The sequence below is a fragment of the Callospermophilus lateralis genome, chromosome 20 (assembly GCF_048772815.1).
Source record: "Callospermophilus lateralis isolate mCalLat2 chromosome 20, mCalLat2.hap1, whole genome shotgun sequence".
Classification (NCBI taxonomy): Eukaryota; Metazoa; Chordata; class Mammalia; order Rodentia; family Sciuridae; genus Callospermophilus; species Callospermophilus lateralis.
Genome location: NC_135324.1, coordinates 1,912,552 through 1,938,339, shown reverse-complemented (window position 1 = coordinate 1,938,339; position 25,788 = coordinate 1,912,552). Strand labels below are relative to the sequence as shown.

The following is a 25,788-nucleotide window of genomic DNA, read 5'->3' as shown; positions in this document are numbered from 1 at the left end:
TCCAGGCCAACATTTCCACAGCTGAGCTCCCTCCAGACCCATCTAGGCCTTGAATTTTCCCTGCTTCCTTGCTCTTTTTTTTCTTTTCCCCAGGCCTGTTCCTGGAGGTGACAGGAGAGAGACAGGTGGCCCGCCGCTCGCGTCCCCAGGCACCCGGGGAGCCTCCAGGGCGCGCCCTGCGGCGTTTGACTGAAGGGAACCTCCTGGCGCCCCGCCCCCGGCGTGGCCCCGCCCCTCTTTCAACGCAGGGCGTGGCCAGCAAGAGCAGGGGCTCTTGCGGGGGCCGTGGCCACGCAAGCGCAGGGCTCTTGCGGGGGGCGTGGCCACGCAAGCGCAGGGGCGCCGGCGCGCCGACGCGGGCCCTGTGCGTCATCAGGCGGCGCGGGCTCGTGGCGTCATCAGGCGGCGCGGGCTGGGGGTGACAGAACTCCCCGAGCGGACGCGGGCGGCATGAGCGGCTGCGCTCTCTTCCTGCGCCGGGCGGCGACGGCGGCGCGAGCCTGCCGGGCTCTGGTGGCCCTCAGCGCGAGCCGGCGCCCGCTGAGTACTAGTCCGCCGAGCCGGGCCTTCGCCAAGGAGCTCTTCCTGGGCAAAATCGAGAAGGTAAAGGAGCCCGGGCGGCCTCTGCGCGCTCGGCGGCTGGCTCCGGCGGCGTCCCGAACCTGCCCGCCGGGCACCCCCGGGGGACGGCGCCCAGACTCCAGGTCCCCGAGGCCCGGGGGGCCCGCGCAGGGAGGAGGGCAGGGCCTTGCCGAGCCTCCGGCCGGGGCCTGTGCGGAGCCGCCTCTGGGATCCGGGGCTCTGTTCGGCGGCTCAGCCCGGCGCTCCCCGGGGCCCTTGGGCTTCGCCCATCAGGTGCCTGTCCCACGCCGTCCTGTCCGAGATCCCAGAGCCACAGCTGGGTCAGGGAGCCCTGGGTTTTTTTTTTCTTTTTTCCACCTTTTTCTGCGGCTTTAAAATCAAATCCTTTGACCCCCACCCCCACCCCAAACTGGAGCGGGCGGTGTGCGTGAGCCCCCGGGAGACTGGAAATGCAGAGTCCCCTGCTCTCTGCGACACTGAAGGGACACGGCTGAGCCCCCGGCTGTGATCCCACAGGGTGAGCGAGCACGAGGGTCACGAGGTGCAAGCCAGCCTGAGCAGCTCAGGGAGACCCTGTCGCTAAATAAAACGCTCACAAAACGGCTGGGGATGGGGACTTAGGGGTCGAGGGCCCCCCCTGGGCTCAGTCCCCACGACCCAAAAGGGAAAAAAAAGAAAAAGTGGTGACTTCAAGGCGAATTACTTTCGCTTCCTTGGACTGACGACTTCTCTTCTCTGTCCCTTGGCGCTTTACAAAGTGGGCGTGGCCACAGGGGTCACCCCCTACTTCTTTGGGCTTAGTCAGAATGCGATCTGATCCTGTGCCCCGCAAAAATGTTATTCCCTGGCTCTAGATCGTTCTGCCCCAGGTTGTCAGGACAAGCCCTTAGGTAGATGGCATTACAGAGGCAGAAGGTGGGACTGGGACCAGGAGTGACCTGCCCTGCTGGAAAGGGCAGAGCTAGCAGCTTTAAAATGAGGGAAACCATCTTCCCCCAAAGCCTGGGTGTGTGGGTGCTTTGTCCTGGGGCTGTCTGACTCCCGGTTGTGCAATGAAGAAAAGCTGGAATCTCTTAGTCCTCTTTCAGTCACTAAGCCGCTGGCACCTTGTCCCCACCCCCACTCATATCCGTGGTGCTTCCCAGAGAAGAGCAGACAGATTGGAGGACACACTGACACAGAACAGTAGCTAGAGGAGAACTTTGACCCCTGCAGGTCACCCACCCGCCGGTCATGGGTGCCCAGTACTCCTGACAATGGCCACTTCAGTCATTGCACACCAGCCTTCTCATCCACTCAAGGGCATGCATTTCCTTTCTCTTCCATATCAATTATTTTCTCTATTGAACCATTCAAGCTTTGTCCCTGACATCAAAGTCAGCCGTGACCTCCATGATGTCACATCTAAGGATCTATTCTCAGTCCTCCTCCTCCTCCTAAGCCCACCGGTGGCCCCTGACATAGTTCAGTGCTCTGTCTCCTTGGCTGCACTCCATTACCTTCTGGAAACTACTCTCTCCCTGTGTCCTTGCTGGTTTCTTCTTGGGTCCTTCACCTCTACACGATCGCCCGTGGTTCCCACCAGCCTGATTGCAGTTTGGATTTTCTAAGGTGCAGCATAAGAACACCTCTTTGCATCTATAATTACCCTCTTGATGGCCTAGTTTAGTGTCCTGGCTTTAAATGCCATCCATGTCCTCATGACTCAAACTTGCTTCTCCAGCCTGTATTTCTTTCCTCGATTCCAGACTTTTTTTGTCTACCTTTCTGCTCAGAAGCTCCATTTCGGGGCTGTAATGGGTATCTGTAATTAGCATATCTGCTGGGGTTTAATTATTTAGGTTTTGCCATCAGGAATTGAACTTACTCAGTGCTTACTCACTGAGCCCCATCCCCAGCCCCTTTTTATATTTTATTTAGAAATAGGGTTTCACTGAGTTGCTTAGGGCCTCACTAAGTTGCTGAGGCTGGCCTCCACCTTGCGATCCTCCTGCCTCAGCCTCCTGAGCTGCTGGGATGACATGCATGCACCACACTGGGCTGTATCTGGGAGTTTATTCCTGGTCCCCATCCAGTCCTGCACCTCCCACTAGCCTAATTTTTCCACAGCTAATAGAAAGGCTTTGCCAGTCTCCTGGCATTACCTTTGATTCCTCTTATTCTCAGAGTTCACGAGTTTTCTGTACTTTCGGGTCCTCTTTAAACCCGACCAGTGTTAGGTACCTTCCCTTCACCGACCCTGAATCAGGTTGCCACCGTCTATGCAGCATTCTGGGTCTTGAGCAGGTCTGTGGCACCACTTAAAACCTCAGAATAAGGACAGATCTTCCAGACCCTCAATCCAGGGGTTACCACACTGCCCTCAGTTGTCCTGCTGTCCCTGGGGGACCACTGGGATAAATGAGAGGTCGCCTGCCATGAGCAGCCTTGGCTTCCTGAGTCTTAACACGTTTGGCTTCTGTCTTAGGTGGCTGACGGGCAGGGCTTGCTGCTCTCTAAACTTGCAAACTCCCTCTGGGATGCGCCCCATTCCCTTCTGGTCTGATGATGTCAGTGTTTGCTCTTTCCCTCCCCGGGACCTCCCTCCTGCAGCAGTAACCCTTTGCTGGTGGCTTTCAGGTGCCAGTCTGCCTTTTGTCCTCATCCCGAATCAATACCCCTCAGGACGCACAAGGCCCAGATGTCCAGGGAGGCCGTGAACACAAATGTGACCAGGGCAGTTGTGGCCTCTGTGTCCTCGTTCGTGGAAAGGGACAGCTTTGTGCTAAGCCTGCCAAGTGAAAGTCACCTGTGTGTTTCCTCTCTAGACCCCTGGATGACAGTGTCGTGAGGGGGAGATCAGGGGTTCCCACCAGTCAGCTGTCACTTTGGTTAGGGCCAAAACCCTGCAGTCCTGGGGCCAGAGAGGAGCAGACAGATTGGAGGACACACTGACACAGTTTAGTCAGGTGACAGATTCGAGGTGCAGGGTACAGGGAGGTGGAGGACTCGTCTGAAGTACTTCCTGGGTCACCTGGTGACCCAGGAGATGACCTGGGTCCCAAGAGGAAAGGCAGAGCTCCTGGCCCTGACTTATGGTTCCTCTTATTCTCATCATTCACGTGTTTTCTGTCCCTTCTGGTGATCCATCTGTGCTAGGCTGCTGTGTGTCCAAAGCCACATCCTCATGTCATGGGAGCAGCCAAAGCGGGGACTGGAACCCGGAAGGCCCGTGGTGCAGGCCACTGCCAGATGAATTCAAAAGCCAGCAGGGCGTCCTGGCCTCTTTGGCCGTTCACGGTGACAAATCAGAGCCTGGAGGCTAAGTCACTCTGTAGGCCACAGTTGTGGACAGGAGCAGAGCCAGAATCAGACACTGAGATTTAGTTCCTGCATCTTGCAGCACACATGACCTGTTTTGAATGTCCCAGGTGCTTTTGAAATGATCAGGATCATGTGGGATTAAAGTGAAATTGGCTCAGAGAGAGGCCTTGGAGTGGCCCAGTCCCCACATCTAAGGAGCAGCCGCGCCCAGGCTGAGTTCAGGTTGATGTGTTGCACAACCAGGCCTCGCCCCGTGACCACACCCCGCACACCCTCAGCACAGGGAGTGTTGATCAGCTGCAAGAGGAATAGTGGGATCCTCCTCTCTGGCACAGAAAGCTCAGGGAGTCACCTGGCAGTGGCAGGAGGGACAGCAGCTCTGGGGAGTCAGGCCTGGCAACCTCAGTGTGTTCTCCAATAGCAGCCTTTTGTTGAGGGGAGGGGTGCCAGAGATTGAACCCAGGGCCCTCAACCGCTGAGCCCCGTCCCCAGCCCTATTTTGTGTTTTATTTAGAGACAGGGTCTCCCTGAGTTGCTTAGCACCTTGCTTTTGCTGAGGCTGGCCTCCAACTTGTGATCCTCCTGCCTCAGCCTCCCAAGCTGCTGGAATTCCTGGTGGCACACACCTGGAATCCCAGCAGCTCGGGAGGCTGAGGCAGGAGGATCACGACTTCAAAGCCAGCCTCAGCAATTTAGTGAGGCCCTGAGCAACTCAGGGAGACCCTGTCTCTAAATAAAACACAAAATAGGGCTGGGGATGGGGCTCAGGGGCTAAGTGCCCCTAGGTTCAATTGCCAATACCAAGTAATAATAATAATAATAATAATAATAATAATGCTTAGTAAATGTTTGTCATTTTTAGAAAGGAGTCTTCCCATTTCCAGAGGTTAGCCAAGATGAACTTAACGAAATCAATCAGTTTGTGGGACCCGTGGAAAAATTCTTCAATGAAGAGGGTAAGTGTGGTTTCTTCATCATTTCTCATTTTCCTTGTAAGAGTGATTGCATCAATAGTTTTTCAAATATATATTTTAGTTGTTGGTGGGTTTTATTTTATTTATGTGTGGTGCTGAGAATCTAACCAGTGCCCCACGCATGCTAGGCAAGTGCTCTACCACTGAGCCACTGCCCCATCCCACATCGATATTTATATTAGGAGCAGTATCAGTATAAAGGAGGTCCTCTTGAGGGTCATTAATTCATTAATACCTTGCTTTAGGGACCATACAAATTGCTGCTTTATTTAAAGCTTTTATAAAAAGCTATCTGAGATTCAGGCTCAGTGTTCCATGCCTATAATCCCGTGGCTTGAGAGGCTGAGGCAGGAGGATCCCAAGTTGGAGGCCAGCCTCAGCAACTTAGCGAGGCCTTAACCAACTCAGTGAGACCCTGTCTCAAAATGAAATATATAAAAAAGGGCTAGGGATGTGGCTCAGTGGTTAAGTGCCCCTGGATTCAATCCCTGATACCAAAAAAAAAAAAACCAGTAAAAAGTTTTTAATGTGGATAAAGTGCAAAATTTTTCTTTGCTAGTTTGCGCTTTTTGTATCGTATATGGGAAAACCACCAGGTCCGTAACAATTTTCATCTGTCTTTTCTTTTCAAATCAAAACTAGATGGACCATTTAGGTGTGGGTCTGTTTTGAATCCTGCATTCTCTCCTGTTCCCACAAACATCCCCTTGACCTATTTACTGGGCCTTCTAATAAGCTAGAACTGGGCAGTGCTGGCCCTTCAGCTTGGCTCTCTTCTGAAGTCATGTGGACTCCAGGCCCTTTGGACTCCCAGGGCGTTTTAGAATCAGCCTTCTGTTCTCAGCAGGCCTGCGGCATTGGCTGGGGTTTCAGAAAATTCATGAATCAGCGTGATGGGGAACTGAGAGTACAGCATCTTGGCCTATCTCCCCCCTTATTTAGGTCATTTTATTTTCTCTTAGTGTTTTATGCGTGGGGTTTTTAGTGTGTAGGCCTTGAATAATTTGTGCCAAAAATTCTGGATGGGGGGCTGGGGCTGGGGCTCAGTGGTAGAGCACTTGCCTAGCATGTGTGAGGCACTGGGTTCGATTCTCAGCACCACATAAAAATAAAGTTCATTGACAACTAAAAAAATTAAAAAAAAAAAAAAAAGGAGGGGTTCTTGATGGGCCAGGTATTGTGACACACGCCTGTCATTATAGTGGCTCGGGAGGCTGAGGCAGGAAAAAGCCAGCCTCAGCAATAGCGAGGCCCTAAGCAGCTCAGTGAGACCCTGTCTGTAAGTTAAATGCAAAATAGGCTGGGGACGGGGCTCAGGGGTCGAGTGTCCGTGAGGTCAATACCCAGTAACCCTCCGACACACATACAGAAAAGCATTACTGTAACACATAGGAAGGACACGCTTTCTAATCCCGTGCTAGAGACTGTTCCCTTTTGCCCTTGTGGGTGATGGATGAATCGATGCTGATCAGACTGGAGGCTGAGGCAGGAGGATTGCTAATTGGAGGCCAACCTCAGCTTACCCTAAGCAATTCAGCGAGACCCTATCTCTAAATAAAATATAAAAAGAGCTGGGGGTGGGGCTCAGCCTGCAGACTGTGGTGACACTGTGGAGGCTTTTGGACAGTGGGGTGAAGGGAGCCCTGGTCACTGCCTGGATGGGGGTTGGCCAAGTGTTGCAGCCATACACCAGGAGTTGTGTGCCTCCCCATTTCCTGGACAGTCGAGTCAAGCATGTGCAGGCATCTGCATCTCATAAGCATGAGTTGACCGCTATCTCACATGGCTAAGACACCAGGCGACCAGTGACCAGGTCAGCAGATAGCCACCTAGCCCTGCTGGCTTTAAACCACAATTCTACAAACTACATCAAATCAAGTCAGTGATTCGGTGTGACCATCACTAGACAGTTTTGAGAATTTTCGAGAATCCTTCTAGAAGTTTCGAGCAGTTTTGAGAAACTGCTGGCACTGGGGTCGCATGCTCTGCCAAAAACATTGTGTCTCTTTCTCGGCATGAAGATGGCTTGCTCCTATTTTGTTTCATCAAGACGTTTTCTTTTCTCAGTGGATTCTCAGAAAATTGACCGGGAGGGGAAAATCCCGGACGACACCCTGGAAAAGTTGAAAAGCCTGGGCCTCTTTGGAATGCAGGTCCCGGAAGAATATGGTAAGTGGAGGAGCCTCCCCAGATGGTGTGGCTTGTCAGAGTCACTCTGCGTTTCCCTGAGAGGCCGCTGTTGTGAAGGTACACTACCTAGACCAAATGGTGGCTCCTGGTCCTTCGCCCTGCCTGTCCCCGGGCCTTGCTGGGGCGGCCTCCACTGGCCATCATAGAGGCTCTGCAGGTGTGGGCCAGACAGGGCTCGGTGGTGCTTTAAGGGTCAGGCACATTTCCGGGCTGCAGCGGGTCCTTTGGAGACGCACTGTTGAGTGTGTTTCCACAGCCATCCACAGAAGACTCTCTTTCTGTTCTCTCCCCTGCCTGGTCTCTAGAGAGGCCTTACTTCCTGTAGCAGAACACAGGGGCTGTCAAATCTGTACCATAATTTCTTGCTGGTCCCTAACCTAGAGCTGGTCCACACTAAGACCAACCAAGGAGAAAGTTGAGGCCAGATCAGCATTCAGCGGTATAACTGGATTTTATTTATTTATTTTTACCTGGTGCTAAGGATCGAATCCAGTGCCTCACACCTGCTAGGCAAGTGCCCTTCCATGGAGCCCCAGACCCAGCCTTTTTTATATTTTATTTAGAGACAGGGTCTCGCTGAATTGCTTAGGGTAAGCTGAGGTTGGCCTCCAATTAGCAATCCTCCTGCCTCAGCCTCCAGAGTCGCTGGGATTATAGGTGTGCACACCGCACCCTACTGATCTTGAGCTGCTTCTCTGTCTCCCTGGAGGCCATGGGAGAATTTGGAGAAGCCCTGGTACTAGAAACTGGGCCCTTCTGCTGACTGAGCCTGGATCCCCGCCCTTAGTCTAGGCCCACCCTGTGTGGCTCCTTCCTGCTTCTGAGTCCCTGTGCCACCAACAGCCACCCCACCCCCAGCTGTCTCCTGTACACAGGGATTACGGACTCCACCCTATGATTTTACCCATACTCTAGTCAGAAAGCTTCAGATTTTCCCCGCCAAATAAAACTGAAAGGAGTTAAGACAAAGTCTTTTTTTTTTTTTTGGTACCAGGGATTGAACTCAGGGGCACTGGACCCCTGAGCCCTGTCCCCCCAGCCCTATTTTGCTTTTTATTTAGAGACAGGGTCTCACTGAGTTGCTCAGCGCCTCGCTTTGGCTGAGGCTGGCTTTGAACTCGTGATCCTCCTGCCTCAGCCTCCCAAGTCCCTAGGATGACAGGCCTGCACCACTGCACCCGGCAAGACAAAGTCTTTTGATTGAGGCCTTGCACATTTGTAATCCCAGCAACTAGGGAGGCTGAGGCAGGAGGATCGCAAGTTGGAGGCCAGCCTCAGCAACTTAACAAGGTCCTGAGCAACTCAGTGAGACCCTGTCTCTAAATAAAATATAAAAAAAAGGCTGGGGACGGGGCTCAGGGGTTAAGAGCCCCTGAGTTCAATTCCTGGTACCAAAAAAAAAAAGTCTATGTGTCAGCTGAGTGTCATGGCACATGCCTAATCCCACCTACTTGTGAGGCTGAGACAGGAGGATCCAAAGTTGGAGGGGGACTGGGGTTGTGGCTCAGTGGCAGAGCGCTTGCCTAGCATGTGTGAGGCACTGGGTTCGATTCTGAGCACTGTGTATCAATAAGTAAAAAATAAAGGTCCATTGACAATTAAAAAAATATTAAAAAAAAAAAAAAGTTGGAGGCCACCCTCAGTAACTTAGCCAGTCTCAAAAAACGTTTTTTTTTTTAAAAAAGTGGGGTGTAGCTCATAGGGGAGACACTTGCCCAATGTGTATGCAGCCCTAGGTTTTATTATGATTTTTTGGGGGGGAACTGGGGATTGAACCTGGCACACTTGACCCCTGAGCCCCGTCCCCAGCGCTTTTTCAATTTTATTTAGAGACAGGGTCTCGCTGAGTTGCTTAGGGCCTCACTAAGTTGCTGAGGCTGGCCTCCACCTTGCGATCCTCCTGCCTCAGCCTCCTGGGCCTCTGGAATTGCAGACATGTGCCCCCGCACCTGGTGTGGTTTTGTTTTTTTAATGGTGACCCAGTTTGACTTACATAATTCAAAAGAAATAAAAGGCAGTGAAACCTTGTGCCTTAATGGGAGGAGGTGGGCTGAACTGTGACTGACACTGGTCCCTCCCTCCTAGGTGGCCTGGGCCTCTCCAACACCATGTACGCTCGTCTAGGGGAGATCATCAGCCTCGACGGCTCCATCACCGTGACCTTGGCAGCTCACCAAGCCATCGGCCTCAAGGTCAGATGCTGGGGTTTCTCCCTGGGGCTCTCTGAAGGGGACAGGGGGCAGGATCAGGTCTCAGTGTATACATCAGGAAAGAGACGCAGGCCCAGCTCCCCTCCCCAGAGAGCAGGGGACCTTGGGGACACTGGCTGTGCATGGTCCCAGCTCTCCTACATCTTCCCCTCCCATTATCCAGAGCACCTGCTAGGAGGGGGCAGCCCCCACTTGGAGATCACAAAGTGGGGACTCAGAGGAGGACAGTCCAGGCCCTGGGCGCCCTGCCATGCAGGGGAAGGGTCAGGATGAAGGTCCCAGAGTCTAAGCCCAAGGCACTGTCCTGGGGCAGGCGCAGGAGGGGCCTCTCGGCAGCCAGCCCCCACCTGCGGCCATCAGCTCTGGGCACCTGCTGTCCTCTCTGGCAGGACATCAGCATTATCCTCACAAGGGACATCAGGACTCACTCTCGACTCTTCACAGCCAAGACAAGCCTGTGGATGGCGATTGTCAGGAACATAAGTAATAGAATCTTAGCAAAGATGTGGGGGAAAGGTTCACCCCACAGTGCTGGGAGTGCCAATGGTGTCACCACTATGGAAAGCAGTCTGGAGACTTAGGGACCAGCCTAGGTGCCCCTCAACAGATAAATAGATAAAGAAACTGTGGTCTATATATCCAGTGGAATATTACGCAGCCTTAAAGAAGAACGAAATGACGGCATTTGCTGGTAAATGGGTGGAGCTGGAGACGATCATGCTGAGTGAAATAAGCCAGTCCCAAAAACCAAAGGCGGAGTGTCCTCTCTGATATGGGGACACTGACCCACAATAAGGGGGGGGATGGCAGTTCACTGGATGAGACACAGGGGAGTGGAGGGAAGGGAGGGGAGGGGACTGGGAGAGACAGGGGAGTGAATGGACATCACTTTCCCATGTTCACATAGGAACCCACGTCCAGGGACACCCCACAGCAGGTCCAGCCACAGGAATGGGACGTCACACCCCGTGTAGGTGGGACATGTCCCAGAATGTACTCTGCCGTCCTTTGTAGCCAAAAGAAACAAATAAAAAATGTCTGTGCGTTTCTTTCAGGGGATCATCTTGGTTGGCACCGAAGAACAGAAGGCCAAGTACCTGCCCAGACTGGCGTCCGGGGAGCACATCGCCGCCTTCTGCCTCACGGAGCCAGCCAGGTCCGCCCTCCCCCGAGCCAACTCCCACAGCCACGGGCCATGTCCAGGGCTCCTGGGGACAGAGGGCAGTTATCAGGAGTGGCTGACCTCATTCCGTCCCCACCTGAGGCCTGGCAGAGACTTGCAGCTGCTCTCTGGCCACTTCTCTTACCTCTGCCTAATTTCTCATTCCCAACAAGATCCACCAGCCTCTGTCACCCCAGTGTTTGTGACTGACAGTCCCCTTGGCCCTCGGGCATCCAAGCACCTTTCAGGACACGCGGCGCGCACGCAGTGGGTCTCCATCTTCAGATTAGGAGTTGGAGGCTCTGTGGGGGATGTCACATAGCTAGATAGGGACAGGACTAGGTAGGACTCAAGTTGAGGTCTTGTGACCAGGCCACGCCTAATGCTGCCTCCCTTCACTGGGGAACCTGGAACGGTCATCCAGAGACAGGGTCTTGCTAAGTTGCTTAGGCCTTCGCTGAGTTGCTGAGGCTGGCCTCCACCTTGCGATCCTCCTGCCTCAGCCTCCTGAGATACTGGGACGACAGGCGTGCACCACCACACCCAGCTTTAAAGCTGACCCTGTGTGTGGTCTGACCCTGTGTTTAGAGGCTGTGTCGCCTCCTATGGACTTCACTCCTAAGACCCTCCATTTCCAGGCTCTCTGCCGACTCTCTGCCCCACGTCTCACCCACGTCTCTCTGTCTCTGCAGCGGGAGTGACGCCGCCTCCATCCAGACCAGGGCCACATTAAGTGAAGATAAGAAGCACTACGTCCTCAATGGCTCCAAGGTACAGCCTCACCACCCCGCCCTGTCAGGTCTTGGTGACCACCTTCTCTGCCACCGCTGGGCCTCTTCCTGTGCCCAGGTCTGTGACCCTCTGCTGACTACCCAGCAGGTGCAGTGCTCAGTCCTCAAGTGGCCTGCACGGGTCCTCTGTCCCTCTGGTGACAGAGCCAGGCCTGGCCACAGTGTCCCTGATGCTGGACTCCCAGCTGCGCCTCGAGCCAGAAGTCCTAGTTGCATAGAATTTCATGCATCTGTAGGTCTGGGACGGTGCCCGTCCTTGACTGCATCTGTCACAGTTCAAACATGGACCCCTAAGAGACAGCTGGGATACCGTTATCGCTTTCTTACTATCTAGTCGCCATTCAGATTTCCCAAATTAGCTCATGCCTCTTGAATCAAGATCGAAGTAAAGCACACGCCTGTCATCCCAGCAGCTCAGGAGGCTGAGGCAGGAGGATCGCAAGGTGGAGACCAGCCTCAGCAACTCCACGAGACCCTGTCTCTAAATAAAATATAAAAAAGGCTGGGGACAGGGCTCCGGGGTCAAGCACCCCTGGGTTCAATCCTTGGTGCCAAAAAAAGATGAAAATAAGTTCCACGGTTGGGGCCTCACAGGTGGTGGTGGAGCCGAGAGGACTCTCTGAGGACCCCTTGCTGTCTCTCCTCAGGTCTGGATCACCAACGGGGGACTGGCCAACATCTTCACTGTGTTTGCCAAGACTGAGGTGGTCGATTCCGATGGCTCAGTAAAAGACAAGATGACAGCTTTCATAGTGGAAAGGGACTTTGGTGGCGTCACTAATGGGAAACCGGAGGATAAATTAGGCATTCGGGGCTCCAACAGTAAGTCGTGTGTGTGTCTATGTGTGTGTCTATGTGACAGTGTGTGTCTGGCCCTCTGCTCTGTCCAAATATCCAGGTAAAATAAGATTTAAATCCTTATGGAGCCAGGCACGGAAGCACCTGTAATTCTAGTGAGTCAAGAGGCTGAGGCAGGAGGATCTCAACTTTGAGGCCAGCCTCCACAATGAACTCTCAGCAACTTAGCAAGACTCTGTCTCAAAATAAAAAGGACTTTGGGTGAAGCGTGGTCATGAAGTACTCCCTGGGTTCAGTTCCCAGTCACAAATAAATAGTTTGGGCATGAAGTCAACATTGTTGGTAGAAAGGCCATTGAAGACTTCCCTGGTGATAGGTGAGCTCCTGGAAATCACTCATTCATTCTGCAGTCACCGGCTGGGCACCGCTCTGTGTGTTAAGCTTTGGTGGCTTCCAGAGGGATAAGGCCATCAGAGGAACAGAAATTACAAAGGCCGACAGCCAGTGTCCTGGGTAAGCCAGTGCGATGGTGCACACCTGTCATCCGAGAGGCTCGGGAGGCTGAGGCAGGAGGATATCAAGTTGGAGGCCAGCCTCAGGAACAGTGAGGCCCTGAGCAGCTCAGGGAGACCCTGTCTCTAAATAAAATACAAAATGGGGCTGGGGACGGGGCTCAGGGGTCAAGTGCTCATGGGTTCAATCTCTGGTACCAAAAGGAAAAAAAAAAGTGTCATAGGTAAAATCCTAGGACAGGCCACCCCCTCGTTCCTGGCTGGAGCCTGCGTCCTCTTGCGTCCCCTCCTGCCCTCCCAAGCCACCTGTTGTCCCTGCTGAGTGCCGTTCACTGGGGACAGGTGATCTTCGTTGGCCTGCACCCATCCACCCATCCTGGGGTCCTCCTGCCCCCTCTAGTTGAGGTCTCAGTGTGCCTTCTGGAGGGGACCGCATGCTCCCATGGCCACTCCTGGGCCCCCCTCTGTGGGGACCCTGCCTTCCAGGTGGCAGAATCCTGCACAGCATCTCCCTGCCTGGGGGGGCCTAGGGACTCTGAGTTCCAGGGAAACCCTCTTCACAGTCGCTGTGGGGCTGGGGACAGTTGGTGCAGAACCGGGCGGTGGAGGAAGGGACTGCTCTCGGCCTCAGCTGGTCTAGACCTTGGCTTTGGGCTCAGGAAGTTGGAGGGCGTGGTTTTATTCTCCCCTGTAGAAGCTGGAGAGAGATGAAGGGCCGGTGAGGCTCACCAGGGGAATTTGACCACAGAGCCCTGTCCCCAGCCCTTTTTAAAACTATTTAGAGACAGGGCCTCGCTAAGTTGCTGAGGCTGGCCTCCACCTTGCGATCCTCCTGCCTCAGCCTCCCGAGCTGCTGGGATGACAGGCGTGGGCCACCGCACCCAGCCTGAGGCCTGTTTTTATGTATGTAATGGATGATGCAGTAACTTAAATAATGATAATAATAATAATAATAATAATAGAAGAGAGATCCATCAAGTAAAGCAAGTGGATCAGGGGAGGGAAGAGGAGGAGGAGAGGGAAGTTCCCAGATGAAGCAAATTATGTCACGCGCATGTCCAGCTGTGGCTCAGGGAGTCCATGTCCAGCTGTGGCTCAGGGAGTCCCAGCGTGAAGTATAATTATAAAGCACCAGTTAAGAATTTTTTTAAAGATCATTATTAGTTTTCGATGGACCTTTATTTATTTGTTTCTACGTGGTGCTGAGAATCGACCCCAGTGCCTCACACACGCTGGGCAAGTGCTCTGCCCCTGAGCCACCGCCCAGTCCCCTCCGCCACCTGCTCTCTAAAGACAGCCTGACAGGTGCCTGGGGCCAGCTCTGCAGGGAACCCATGTCTGCAAAAGTTACGGGGGGGGGGGGGGGGTAGTGCTGCTGCTATTGAGCAGGGCCCACGAGAGAAGGCCGGGTGGCACAGGTGACATCAAGGAGCCAGTGTCCTGCCCACGGGGACCAGCAGTTTCTAGTTTTGTCACCCTGACCAACACCTGAGCTCCACCAAGACAGGAGCTCTGCCCCGTCCTGTCCCTGCACGTGCTGAACGGCACAGGGACACGGCTCAGGGCACACCTGAATCTGAAACGAGTTAGCTTATTGCCTGGCCAGGGACACTTCTGCCACCCGCAGCAACCTGTCACAGAAGGCGCCAGGCTGTCTGGTCCAGTATTCAAGGAACAAAACCACATCCTATGGAGTCTGCAAATTGCATGCAATTCTGTATTTTATTTAGAGACAGGGTCTCACCTAGTAGCTTAGGGCCTTGCTGAGTTGCTGAGGCTGGCCTCCAACTTGCGATCCTCCTGCCTCAGCCTCCTGATCCACTGGGATTCTTGTCCAGGGTCCAGGGTTCAAGGGCTCAGAAAAGCAGTGAGCAGACCAAATTGGGCCCCACATCCTGGGTCCAAGTATATTTGCAGATGGATGAAGCACAGAAAAATAAAAAATTTTTTAAATGTGTATTTCTTAGTTTTAGGTGGACACAATATCTTCATTTGACATTTATGTGGTGCTGAGGATTGAACCCAGTGCCCCCCGCATGTAGGCAAGCGCTCTGCCACTGAGCCACAACGCCAGCCTCAAATTTTTAATAATTCTTAAAAACAAAGATGGAGTCACCATGGCTCTACTTACTATTTTACTAATCCATATTTCTTGATCTATAATCAATAACTTATCAATTGTGTTGATTGATCCAGACCTTAACAGAATGAGTGCACCACCTGCCTGGGGTCCGGGGGACAGAGGTTTGCATTTGTCCGCTAAAGTCCTACATTTCATGTTTCAGCTTGTGAAGTCCATTTTGAAAACACTAAGGTCCCCGTTGAAAATGTCCTTGGAGAAGTTGGAGGTGGCTTTAAGGTGAGTAGCTGGCTGAGCCCCACGTGGAGGTCCCACTTTCTATCTGTCCCTGCTCCTAGCAGACCAGACTATGCTTGACCTGTGGCTGGGTGTGACTCTCTGGTATGTCAGCAGCATGAATCAACCTGGGCACGGTGGCCCACGCCTGTCATCCCAGCAGCTCAGGAGGCTGAGGCAGGAGGATCGCAAGGTAGAGGCCAGCCTCAGCCACTTAGCTAGGCCCTCAGCAACTCAGCGAGACCCTGTCTCTAAATAAAATATGAAAGGGCTGGGGACGGGGCTCAGGGGTCAAGTGCCCCTGGGTTCAATCCCTGGTACCAAAAAAAAACATGGGTGACCAGTCAAACCCAGATAAAGGAGTCTTTGCTTAGCCCTGGACTTCCTTCCTTGCCGCAGTCTGGCTGGGCACAATTCAGGAGCCACTTGTCAAAAGAAACTAACTTTATTTTTAGAACCACACACACCAAACAAAACAGCTCCTCAGGAAAAAACCCTCAGAGCCCAACTGCCACCACCGGCTTCCCACAAGCCACACTCCCCAACCACCAGCCTCCACACCTCCCACAATCCTCCTGCTCTTGAGGCCGATTGGCTGAGTCGCATGGGCGGAGCCGAAAAAGTCCCCCAATGAGCAGCTCCGTGGCCTGAAAGGGCAGGGAAACAGCCCAATGAGCATCACCGCAGAGGAGCCAATCAGCTAGATGTTGCTAGATGTTGCTGGGGCCTCTGTGAGCCAATCATCAGCTGGTCGTCTGAAAGTTTGCTGGAGACCCTTCGGCTGTGGCTCTCAACACTTCCTCACAAGGCCTCCCTCATCCTGAGAAAGGGAAGGGACTCCTGTCCCCTCTGGGCTCCAGAGAGGCCAACACACAGCCCTCAATCTGGAGTCCCAGCCTCAACAGTTTGGATTTCTTCTTTTATTAAGAAACAATTCCCATGACCTCAAATTTGCCACCGTAAGACACACACATCTGTTGTCTTCAGCGTACTCAGGACGCTGCGCAGCCGTCCCCTCTGACTGCAGGACACCAGAGCAATGTCACCAGAGTGATGCCATGTCTCGGGCCCCACCTTTCCCCTGTGCTCTGGGAACTACCTCTTAACTGTGCGCTTCAGGGCATCTGTCAGTTCGGTGGTTTCCCCAGAAGTGGAATCACACAGTAGGGGGTGTTTTTTTGAGGGGTACCAGGGACTGAACCCAGGGGCCCTCGACCCCTGAGCCCCATCCCAACTTTATTCTGTATTTTATTTAGAGATAGGGTCTCGCTGAGTTGCTCAGGGCCTCGCTTTTGCTGAGGCTGGCCTCCAACTTGAGATCCTCCTGCCTCAGCCTCCTGAGCCGCTGGGATTATTGTCAAAAGCTGGGTCCTTGTTGCTGATGCTAATCCAATAATGAAGACCCATCCCTTGGGTGTCAAGTGGGATCTCAGTGGGGTTAAGTTTTCATTGTTTTCATGACCAGTTCTGCTCAGTGTCTTTCCGCGGGTTCATAGCAGTCTCTATATGGTCTTCTCATTGCTGTTCTAAGAATTAGTGACCCGTGACAGCGGGTGAGTGGAGCATGATGTCTCATTCCTGTGGGTGTCCATGATGTAGGCTCACATCGCCACAGAGGGTGACGATGTTCCATTCATTCTGCTCTCCTTTCTACCCCCAGATCCCCTCCTCTCTCTTCACTCCCCTCCACCTGACCCAGAGCACCTCTCTTCTTCCCTAATGCCCCCCACCTTATTGTGAATCAGCACCCACATATCAGAGGAAACATTCTCCCCTGTTTTTTGGGGGATTGGCTTATTTTGCTTAGCAAGATAGTCTCCAGGTCCATCCATTTTCCAGCAAATACCACCACTTCGTTCTTCTTTAAGGCTGCGTAATATTCCACTGTGTATCTGGACCACACTTTCTTTATCTGTAGCTAGTCTTTGAAGAAACATCTCTTCAAATCCTTGGCCCTTTTCTTTTCCATTCCACCCAATTCTATTCAAGGTGCTGGGGCCTGAGCCCAGGGCCTCACCTCAGCAGGCTCTACCACTTAGCTCTACCCCAGCCCCCTGCACCCACTGCCTGCGGTCACAAGAATCAGGTTCCTGGCAGAGGAGGCTGCTCAGGGATCACAGGACAGGGACTAGAAAGAGGGCAGTGTAGGGGTCACTCATGCACCCTGGGTGAAAGCCCGGGACGCCCACTCCCAGAGTCGCCTGCCTTCACAGTGTCGTTGCGTTCTAGATCTTGAAGTCGCGCACGTCACTTACGTAGTTCGTGTGTCGCATATTACAGCCTGTGTAGTCCACTCATCAGTGAGTCATGACAATCTTTTTTTGGTACGGGGATGGGACCCTTGTGCTGCACAGTGTTTCCACACTCTGATGTTGTCACATTCCTGATAAGACTGTCCTCATTTTTATTTTTTTATTTTTATTTTTGGGGGGAAGGGTACCAGGGATTGAACTCAGGAGCCCTCAACCTCTGAACCCCGTCCTCAGCCCTTTTTATATTTTATTTAGAGACAGGGTCTCGCTGAGTTGCTGAGGGCCTTGGCTAAGTGGCTGAGGCTGGCCTCCACCTTGCGATCCTCCTGCCTCAGCCTCCTGAGCTGCTGGTGTGCCCCACCCCGGCCTCCTCCTATGTTTATAGCTACGCTCTACATCCCAGTTTCTCCCAAGGCAATGTTCAGTCCATTTTTCAACAGCCCCTCCCTGTCACTTGGCTGCTGCTTCTATTAATATAACCTTTTGACCACCCAAGAGGGAAGAGCCCCCCTAGCAGCCGCTCACTGTCACCTGGCCTTTGGTCACACTGAGACCTCTGGATTCACTGGAGTGTGCCATTCTGTTTCATGTTCAGGATGAGGACAGCAAGCACACTAGTAACCCAGAAAAATGTCAGAAGTCTCTTTTCCTCTGCGTATAAAGCAGTCATTTTTCACCAATCACCATGGCAACATTTGTTTTTAAATCATAGTGCTGGGGCCAGGCGCGGTGGTGCAGCCTGTCATCCCAGCTACTCGGGAGGCTGAGGCAGGAGGATCTCAAGGTGGAGGCCAGCCTCAGCAAAAATGAGGCCCTGATCAACTCAGGGAGACCCTGTCTCTAAATAAAGTACAAAATCAGGCTGGGGCCGGGGCTCAGGGGTCGAGGGCCCCCCCCATAAAAAGAAGAACCTTCTGTGGGAAACAGGCAGGAGCGGTCTGTCCCCTCCTCCCTCACTGCCTGCTCCCCCCAGGTGGCCATGAACATCCTCAACAGCGGGCGCTTCAGCATGGGCAGTGCGGTGGCCGGGATGCTCAAGAAACTGATTGGTAGGTAAGTCAGGGCCGGGACCCTCGGTGGCACTGTCTGGCCCTGCTGTCCCCACTCTGGCCCAGGAGCCTCTGCATTCCCTGTGTCCCTCCTCTTCTGTTGGCCAGCGACCTGCCTGGGCCCATGCGCCTATCCCTACGTGGACACCTGGAGACCGCCTGGCCCAGGCAGGCCTCCACCTCCCCCTGGAGCATCAGGGGACTTGAGACAGGGCCTCACTCAGTGGCTGAGGCCGGCCTCAAACCTGCCATCCTCCTGCCTCAGCCTCCTGAGTCACTGGGACACAGATAGGGGCCCTAAGTCCGGCTCAGTGAGAGCTTTCAGAGAACTGGCTTCGGCTGGGCACCCCCTGCCTACCCCCTGGGTACCTTATCACAGCCACTCGGGGGAGTCAGTGTTGGCTGGGGCTTGGCCAGGCTCCCACATAAGCAGTGCCAAGACTAAAACCCATGTCGGTCCCCTGTGCCCACTGCCTGCAGGCCCAGGAGAAGCAGTGTCCTGCCTCTGACCGAGACGCTGGAAGTGGGGCTCTGACTTTTGGGACATCTGGTGTCAGCCGATTTGATTTATTTATTATTTATTTTTTGATAGTGGGGGTGCCAGGGATGGAACCCAGGGTCACTCAACCCCTGAGCCCCGTCCCCAGCCCTTTTTATATCTTATTTAGAGCCAGGGTCTCGCTGAGTTGCTCAGGGCCTCACTAAGTGCTGAGGCTGGCCTCCGCCTTGCGATCCTCCTGCCTCAGCCTCCTGAGTTGCTGGGGTGACGGGCGTGGGCCAGGGCGTCTGGCAGCCCACACCTCTCTGCTAGTTCCTGCTGGGTATTAGAAGGTGACAGCAGTGGCCTTTGGGAATCATTTTTGGCTACTCAGGAATGCTCTGCTTCTTTTTCACCCCTCTTCTCAGAACTGACCGCTGACTACGCCTGTACGCGGAAGCAGTTCAACAAGCGTCTTAGTGAATTTGGATTGATTCAGGTACCAGGGGCTGTAGTTTCACCTGGTGGGTGTAGAAAGTGTGTCCCGTTGCTGTCTCCGTACTGCAGTGTCTTGTGGGTGATTTGGAGAGAAGACGGGGTGAGGCCTCATTGGACAGAAGTCCCATTGATGAGCGCGCCTGGGCGTGGCTCTCCTGGACAGCAGGGCCTCTGGCCTGGCCACCTTCTTTGTGGGTTTAACCAGGGATTGAACCCTTTTTCACCACGGAGCCCCATCCCCAGCTTTTTTTCTATTTTATTTAGAGACAGGGTCTCGCTGAGTTGCTTAGGGCCTTGCTAAGTGGCTGAGGCTGGCCTCCACTTTGCGATCCTCCTGCCTCAGCCTCCCAAGCTACTGGGATGACAGGTGCGCACCACTGCACCTAGCTTAGGTGGCATCTTTTTTTTTTTTTTTTTTTTTTTTTGGTGCTGAGGATGGAACCCAGGGCCTCGCACATGCTAGGCCAGCACCCTGCGCCCCAGCCCCCCCTCAGATTGCTTCCTGATTGTGTCTTCCTGAACCTTCCAGGAGAAGTTCGCCCTGATGGCTCAGAAGGCTTACGTCATGGAAAGTATGGCCTACCTCACGGCAGGCATGCTCGACCAGCCCGAGCTGCCTGACTGCTCCATCGAAGCAGCCATGGTGAAGGTAACCCTGTCACGGCCCAGAGCTGGCACGAGAGAGGGCGGCCCCTTCTCTGCACCCCACAGTGTCGCCCCCACTTTCTGTCTCTCCGTAGTCTATAGGCCAGCTCGTCCTTGGTCCAGCCCTGATGCTGTGGCCCTGTGGGAAGCTCTCCAAGTTTAAGGAGGGCGGCCCTAGGGTGCGGCTGGAGCTGCAGCAAACAGTGTCCCAGGCTGCTGACCTCTGCCTGGCCCTTGGTGGCCTGTGCCCACAGGAGCCAGCACAATCATCAGTCAGGGTACATAAAACAGCAGCCGGGCTCTCCTGAGAAGGGCGTCTTTTATTTTGAGCTCATGGGCTTCTTGGTGGTATCAGAATGTTTTTTCTGGAATGTTCCATAAGGTAGATCCCCGAGTTTCCCGATGCTTTGGTTTGGAGAGTGTCATTTTTAGCTATAATAAACAAGATGGCGGATGGCGGGCAGGCTGGGCGGGTGGCCCAGCAGGTACAAGGCCCTGGTCTCTGGAATTAATTGAGCTCTTTTTTAGGGTGTAGGGGAGTTCCTGGGAATTGAACCCACTGAGCCTCGTCCCCAGCCCTTTTTCGATTTTATTTAGAGACAGGGTCTCGCTAAGTGGCTGAGGCTGGCCTCCACCTTGCAATCCTCCTGCCTCAGCCTCCTGAGCGCTGAGATTATAGGCGTGTGACCCAGCACCCAGCCCCGTGTGGTTCTTGAAAACCCAGGAGGCGACCAGGAAGGGAAGGGGTAGAGGAAGGCTGAAGAGGCATGGGAGGTCCTGGAGGGAGCTTGCCGAAGGCCTTGCCTATGGTCACCTGGCGACTTCTTCCTGGGGTCAGTCTCGTCCTCAAATCCCAGTTCTGCCAACAGAGCCCCCCAGCCGTCCCCAGCCACAGCTCCCCCAGGCCCACGTTCTCGTGAAGGGACTCGGCCCCAAGAGCCCCTGTGCTGACGTCACCCTGGTCTGTGGCAGGTGTTCAGCTCTGAGAGCGCCTGGCAGTGCGTCAGCGAGGCGCTACAGATCCTGGGGGGCTCGGGGTACATGAAGGACTACCCCTACGAGCGCATGCTGCGTGACGCCCGCATCCTCCTCATCTTCGAGGTGAGACCCGTCCAGCCGTGTCCCCGGGAGCCCTGGGAAGTGCTCCCCAGGGCCCAGGACCCGCTGTGGCCTCCCGTGGAACCTCCTAGCTCCGCGTGGCCCAGGGTAGAGGCTGGGGGAGGCCGAGCAGCCTGCTCAGGACTGAGCCCAGGGTCCCCTGGGACCTCTTTGTGGGTCTTCACCAAGTTCCCTCCAACACACGGTGTGGGACAGGCACTTTGTGGAGACCTGGGCTCTGGTCCCAGCTCTAGGGTCAGCTTAGTGACCGCCAGACAGGGCCAGGGCCAGGCCAGACGACCTTGGTGTCCCGGGATGCGCGACGAGGGTGCGTGGTCCCCGTGCAGTGGAAGACGCGTCCTCCCGGGGAGCTGGGTCCTGTGAAGCAGGTGCCCTTTGCCCTTGGGGACAAGGTGGCCTTATGAGGGTTAGAGAGGGGCAGTTTGGGCCAGGAAACAGGGAAATAGAACGTGCCAGGCCCACCCAGGACCTTCAGGGCGAGCCCCGGTGGTGGAGAGAGCGAGAGAGAGCAAGGAGATCTTTCTAGAAGCACCAGCCACACCTCCCCCTGTGGCCTGGCTCAGATGGTGGCCTTGGGAAAGGGGTCAGGGACAGTGGGGACATGATGACCGAGGTCTGGAGCCGTCGAGGGTCGCGGGTGGGAGGATCCAGGAACTCTCCCAGGGCCGAGGAGACCCCAGGCCAGGGCTGTGCCCTCCAGGAGGGACCTGGGCATAAAGGTGGCACTCAGCCCAGAGCCAGCGGACTTGTGTCCCTTGTGTCCTGTGCTCCTGGCACCCGGGAGAGCTGGGGTATTTTGGTCACAGAGTCTGGTGACCCCACGAGGCTGGCCAGGGGAGGCACTGGTCCCCGCGAGAGGTCATGCCAACTGTCTGCCATGGGCACCTCCCTGTGCCCCTGCCTCCTGTCCCAGCCCTGCTCGGGGTGCCACCAAGGTAGAAGCCACTGCTGCGGGCGGTGGGCACTGCCTGGCCTGCCAATCCCGGAGCCCTGCTGGGCCACCTCCTGGCCCAGCTGGTGACCTCCACCCCGCTGACCACAGGGGACCAACGAGATTCTCCGGATGTTCATCGCCCTGACGGGCCTGCAGCACGCCGGCCGCATCCTGACCGAGAGGATCCAGTAGGTGACATTCCCACGGTGGCTTCTAGGGCCCTGGCTGGCCAGCAGAGAGCAGTGGGAAGGGCTGCCCGGTCCTGGGACAGCCTTGCGGGGCCGAGGAAGCCAGGCCGGGGCTGGTCCTCCAGCCGGGGGACAGAGGCCTGCCCTAGGGTCACACAGCCCTCGGTCCCCAAGCACCATCCACCCCCAATAGGCAGCCCTGTCACCACCCCGGGGGTGGCCAGCATTTCAGAAACTGAGAGACTGTCCTCAAGGCCAGCAAGAGGCCAGTTCCTCTGCTGTCACCTCTCCTGCCCCATCTTGCCCTGGTCCCAGGTGGCAGCCTTTAGAGCCCTGTGGAGCCTGAGTCCAAGCTGCAGATGGCACTTGGCAGCCTCCTTCGCTGGAGGACCTCGTCGGGGAAGATGGCCACAGGCACAGGCCCCATGAGGGGCCCGGCTGCCCTCTGCAGGCCCAGAGTCGCCCTGGGCCCAGGAGCCCTGCATGTCCTGCTGGGGTGGGCGACAGGGCCCTGGGTTGCGCAGGGGGCTGTGTTGGTGGCAGCAGGGGCCAGAGTCAGGGCTCAGGTCCTGGGACCTTGAACTCCCTGCAGTGAACTTAAACGGGGCAACGTGACCACCATCATGGAGACCGTTGGCCGGAGGATTCGGGACTCTCTGGGCCGAACCGTGGACCTGGGGCTGACGGGCAACCTTGGAGTGGTCCACCCCAGCCTCGGGGTGAGTAGGCCCAGCAAGTGGACCCGCTGTGGGGACGCCCAGCCTCAGGGTCCCATGCAGAGGGTGCGCTAGGGCTCTGGGTTCCTGCAGGGGAGGAGGTTCCTGGAGCGCTGGGCTGTGTGCTGTGACATGGGACAGGACTGGGCCCAGTGGGGAATGGGCGCCCAGCCTTGCCCTATCCTTTGGCCACAGGAGAGTGCCAACAAACTCGAGGAGAACGTGTACTACTTTGGCCGCACCGTGGAGAATCTGCTGCTGCGCTTTGGAAAGGTGAGCAGGCCCTGCCGGCCAGGGGCACAGCCAGCCAGGTGGCCAGCGGCCACCTTTGGGACTATGCCTGGGACAGACACCTTGGTCACTCTGAACAGGGGCAGTCAGCTGGCTTCGCCTGCACCTGGGAACGCCTGCTGGGTGTGTTTTCTCAGGGCACCTTCTAGATGGAGACAGGCCCCCCTGGAACCAGGGGAGGGGACAGTCTGTCTGCCTGCCCTGAGTCCAGGGGATGACCCCAGGTGCTCCTGAAGGTGACCTTAGCACACCGAGTCCTGGGACCTGGGCTTGCCTTACACCTGCCCAAGTGCAGACAGGACAAAGAGGGCGGGTGGCCCACGCCTGTCATCCCAGCAGCTCAGGAGGCTGGAGCAGGAGGATCGCAAGGTGGAGGCCAGCCTCAGCCACTTATCAACACCCTAAGCAACTCAGCGAGACCCTGTCTCTAAATAAAATATAAAAGGGGCTGGGGACGGGGCTCAGGGGTCAATGTCCCTGTGTTCAATCCCTGGGACCAAAAAAAGGAGAGGTGTGTCCGGGGGGCAGGGCCAGGGGACCAGGTGGCTGGTCTCCACGCTGAGCCTCGTCCACAGACTGTCGTGGAGGAGCAGCTGGTGCTGAAGCGGGTGGCCAACGTCCTCATCAACCTGTACGGCATGGTGGCCGTGCTGTCCCGGGCCAGCCGCTCCATCCGCATCGGACTCAGAAACCACGACCACGAGGTGAGCCCGCCCTAGCCCCATGCAGCGAGCTGGACAGTCCAGCAGCTGGTCCTGGGGACAGATCATGCGCAGGTGGCAGTCGCAGGGAGACACGGGGCTGGGACTTCTGAGCCAGGCCTTTGGTCCTGCTGCACTTTAATGAAGCCGGTGGCTGGGGAAGCCCAGGGCCGAGTGGCGCAGCCCCACCAGGGACTTCTGGGACAGGAGGGCCGGGTGAGCCGGGGCCCATGGCGCGTGCAGGCGGTCACTGGAAGAGGCCGAGGTTCTGAGGCGCACCAGGGTGCCACTCGGGAGGCTGGGCAGGTTTGCCATACTGTGGCCACAGGACGGTCCTTGCCGCCCAGGAAACCGGCCATGTGCCGTCTTTGGTCCCCTACCTGAGAGAAGAAAGGGACGAAGTGACCAGTCCACCTGCGTGCCACATGCGCGCTGGCCCAGGGCACGGGCAGAATGGTCAGCGGGGTGGCCGTCCACCTCACGGGAGAGATAGCGCATGTCTCAGAGGCTGAGGAGCCTGCGCTAGGGGACAGAGTGGCTAGGGGTCGGGGCTGGAACCGGAAGTCGTGAGCCAGGCCTGTGGGCCCAGCTGGGCCAAGGGCTGGGTCAGCTCTAGGGCCCTGAGCAGCCGTCCTCTCCGACCCTGGCCCCCACAGATCCTCTTGGCCAACATGTTCTGCACGGAGGCCTACGTCCAGAACCTCTTCAGCCTGTCGCAGCTGGACAAGAGTAAGTGGGGACAGGACGGATTCCAGGCCTGGTCTGCCCCCATGGCCTCCTGCCATCTAGAGACCAGCTGAGACGCACCCGCCCCAGTGCCCAGCCCTGTCCTGGCACCCGCCCAGAGGAGGTCACGAGGACGTAGCTTTATACAGGCCTCCGCCCTCGGGGATGCCCCTCGGTGCCTGCTGCCCTGGGTGCCTGGTCACCCCCCTCCTCCTGAGCCACAGCGTGGAACGTGTCACTCAGGGTCTCCTCTGACCCTCGCGGTCCTGTTGGCTGCAGGCTCTGGATCGGCATCAGTGCCGAGCCCAGGTCTGTTGTCGATGGCGAGGACGCTGGCCGGTGACATCTAGTGGTTCCTGGTGCTGGGGGCCAGCCAGGCTCGCCACAGGGCTGCCACATGCGACAGAAGGTGGATGAAACGGTTTCTCCTCCATTTGGCCATTTCCTGATCAGGATCCTGTCCCCACTCCTAGCCCCTTACAGTCTGGGCATTTTAAATAGGATAAGCCAAGTACAGTGGCCCACACCTGTCACCCCAGCAGCTCAGGAGGCTGAGGCAGGAGGATCAGAAGGTGGAGGCCAGCCTCAACCAAAGCAAGGCCCCAAGCAACTCAGGGAGACCCTGACTCTAAATAAAATGCAAATAGGGCTGCGGAGGTGGCTCAGGGGTCAAGGGCCCCTGGGTTTTGTCCCCAGTACCAAAAAGAGACTGGGACAAGCCCTTTTTAATTCAGCACGAAGCCTCTCCCCCTCCCCTGAGCTGCACAGTGTCGTCCCAGGGCAGAAGGGTCACCCCGTCCCTCTCTTCCCTCCCAGATGCTCCAGAGAACCTGGATGAGCAGATTAAGAAAGTGTCCAGGGAGATCCTCGAGAAGCGGACCTACATCTGCGCCCACCCTCTGGATAGGACGTCCTGATGCTAGGACGGTGTCCCTGTCCCTGGGCCTCAGCTGACACTAGACGACCCTCCTTTCAGAAGGTGGAGAACTGCAGGAAGTCACAGGTCCTACCTTCTGTCCCCGTGTGCACCCGCTGGTGTGGACTGCAGGTCCTGCAGGAGGCCGCACCGCAGCTCCCGAGCAGAGACAGGGAAGAGAATCGCTGTCACCAGTGTCGCCACTGTGCTGGTGGTTGGGGACATGCTGGTGGCAGGAAGCTCGCGGGCATCTGAGGCTCGGGCAGCCATTGCTACCAAGCCACAGGGTCAAGCAACAGCTGGGAAACTGTGCCCTTGTCACCTCCAAGTAGGAGGCACATGCTGGGGAGTGTTCAACAGAAAGGAATATAAAATGTCACAGTCCGTGTCCCCTCTG

General features: G+C 55.8%; 1 protein-coding gene across 1 annotated transcript; it reads left to right on the top strand.

Annotated features, from left to right (window-relative positions):
• The first annotated feature begins 407 nt into the window (after positions 1 to 407).
• On the top strand, positions 408 to 25,788 carry Acad9 (acyl-CoA dehydrogenase family member 9). The gene is made up of 18 exons (XM_077106175.1): positions 408 to 603; positions 4,748 to 4,841; positions 6,927 to 7,028; positions 9,135 to 9,241; positions 10,315 to 10,415; positions 11,114 to 11,192; positions 11,860 to 12,034; positions 14,808 to 14,881; positions 18,104 to 18,179; positions 19,086 to 19,156; positions 19,685 to 19,804; positions 20,773 to 20,901; positions 21,962 to 22,041; positions 22,634 to 22,760; positions 22,953 to 23,030; positions 23,624 to 23,752; positions 24,406 to 24,478; positions 25,292 to 25,788. The coding sequence occupies exons 1-18, from the start codon at positions 451 to 453 to the stop codon at positions 25,390 to 25,392; spliced, it is 1,869 nt and encodes a 622-aa protein (XP_076962290.1). The 5' UTR covers positions 408 to 450; the 3' UTR covers positions 25,393 to 25,788.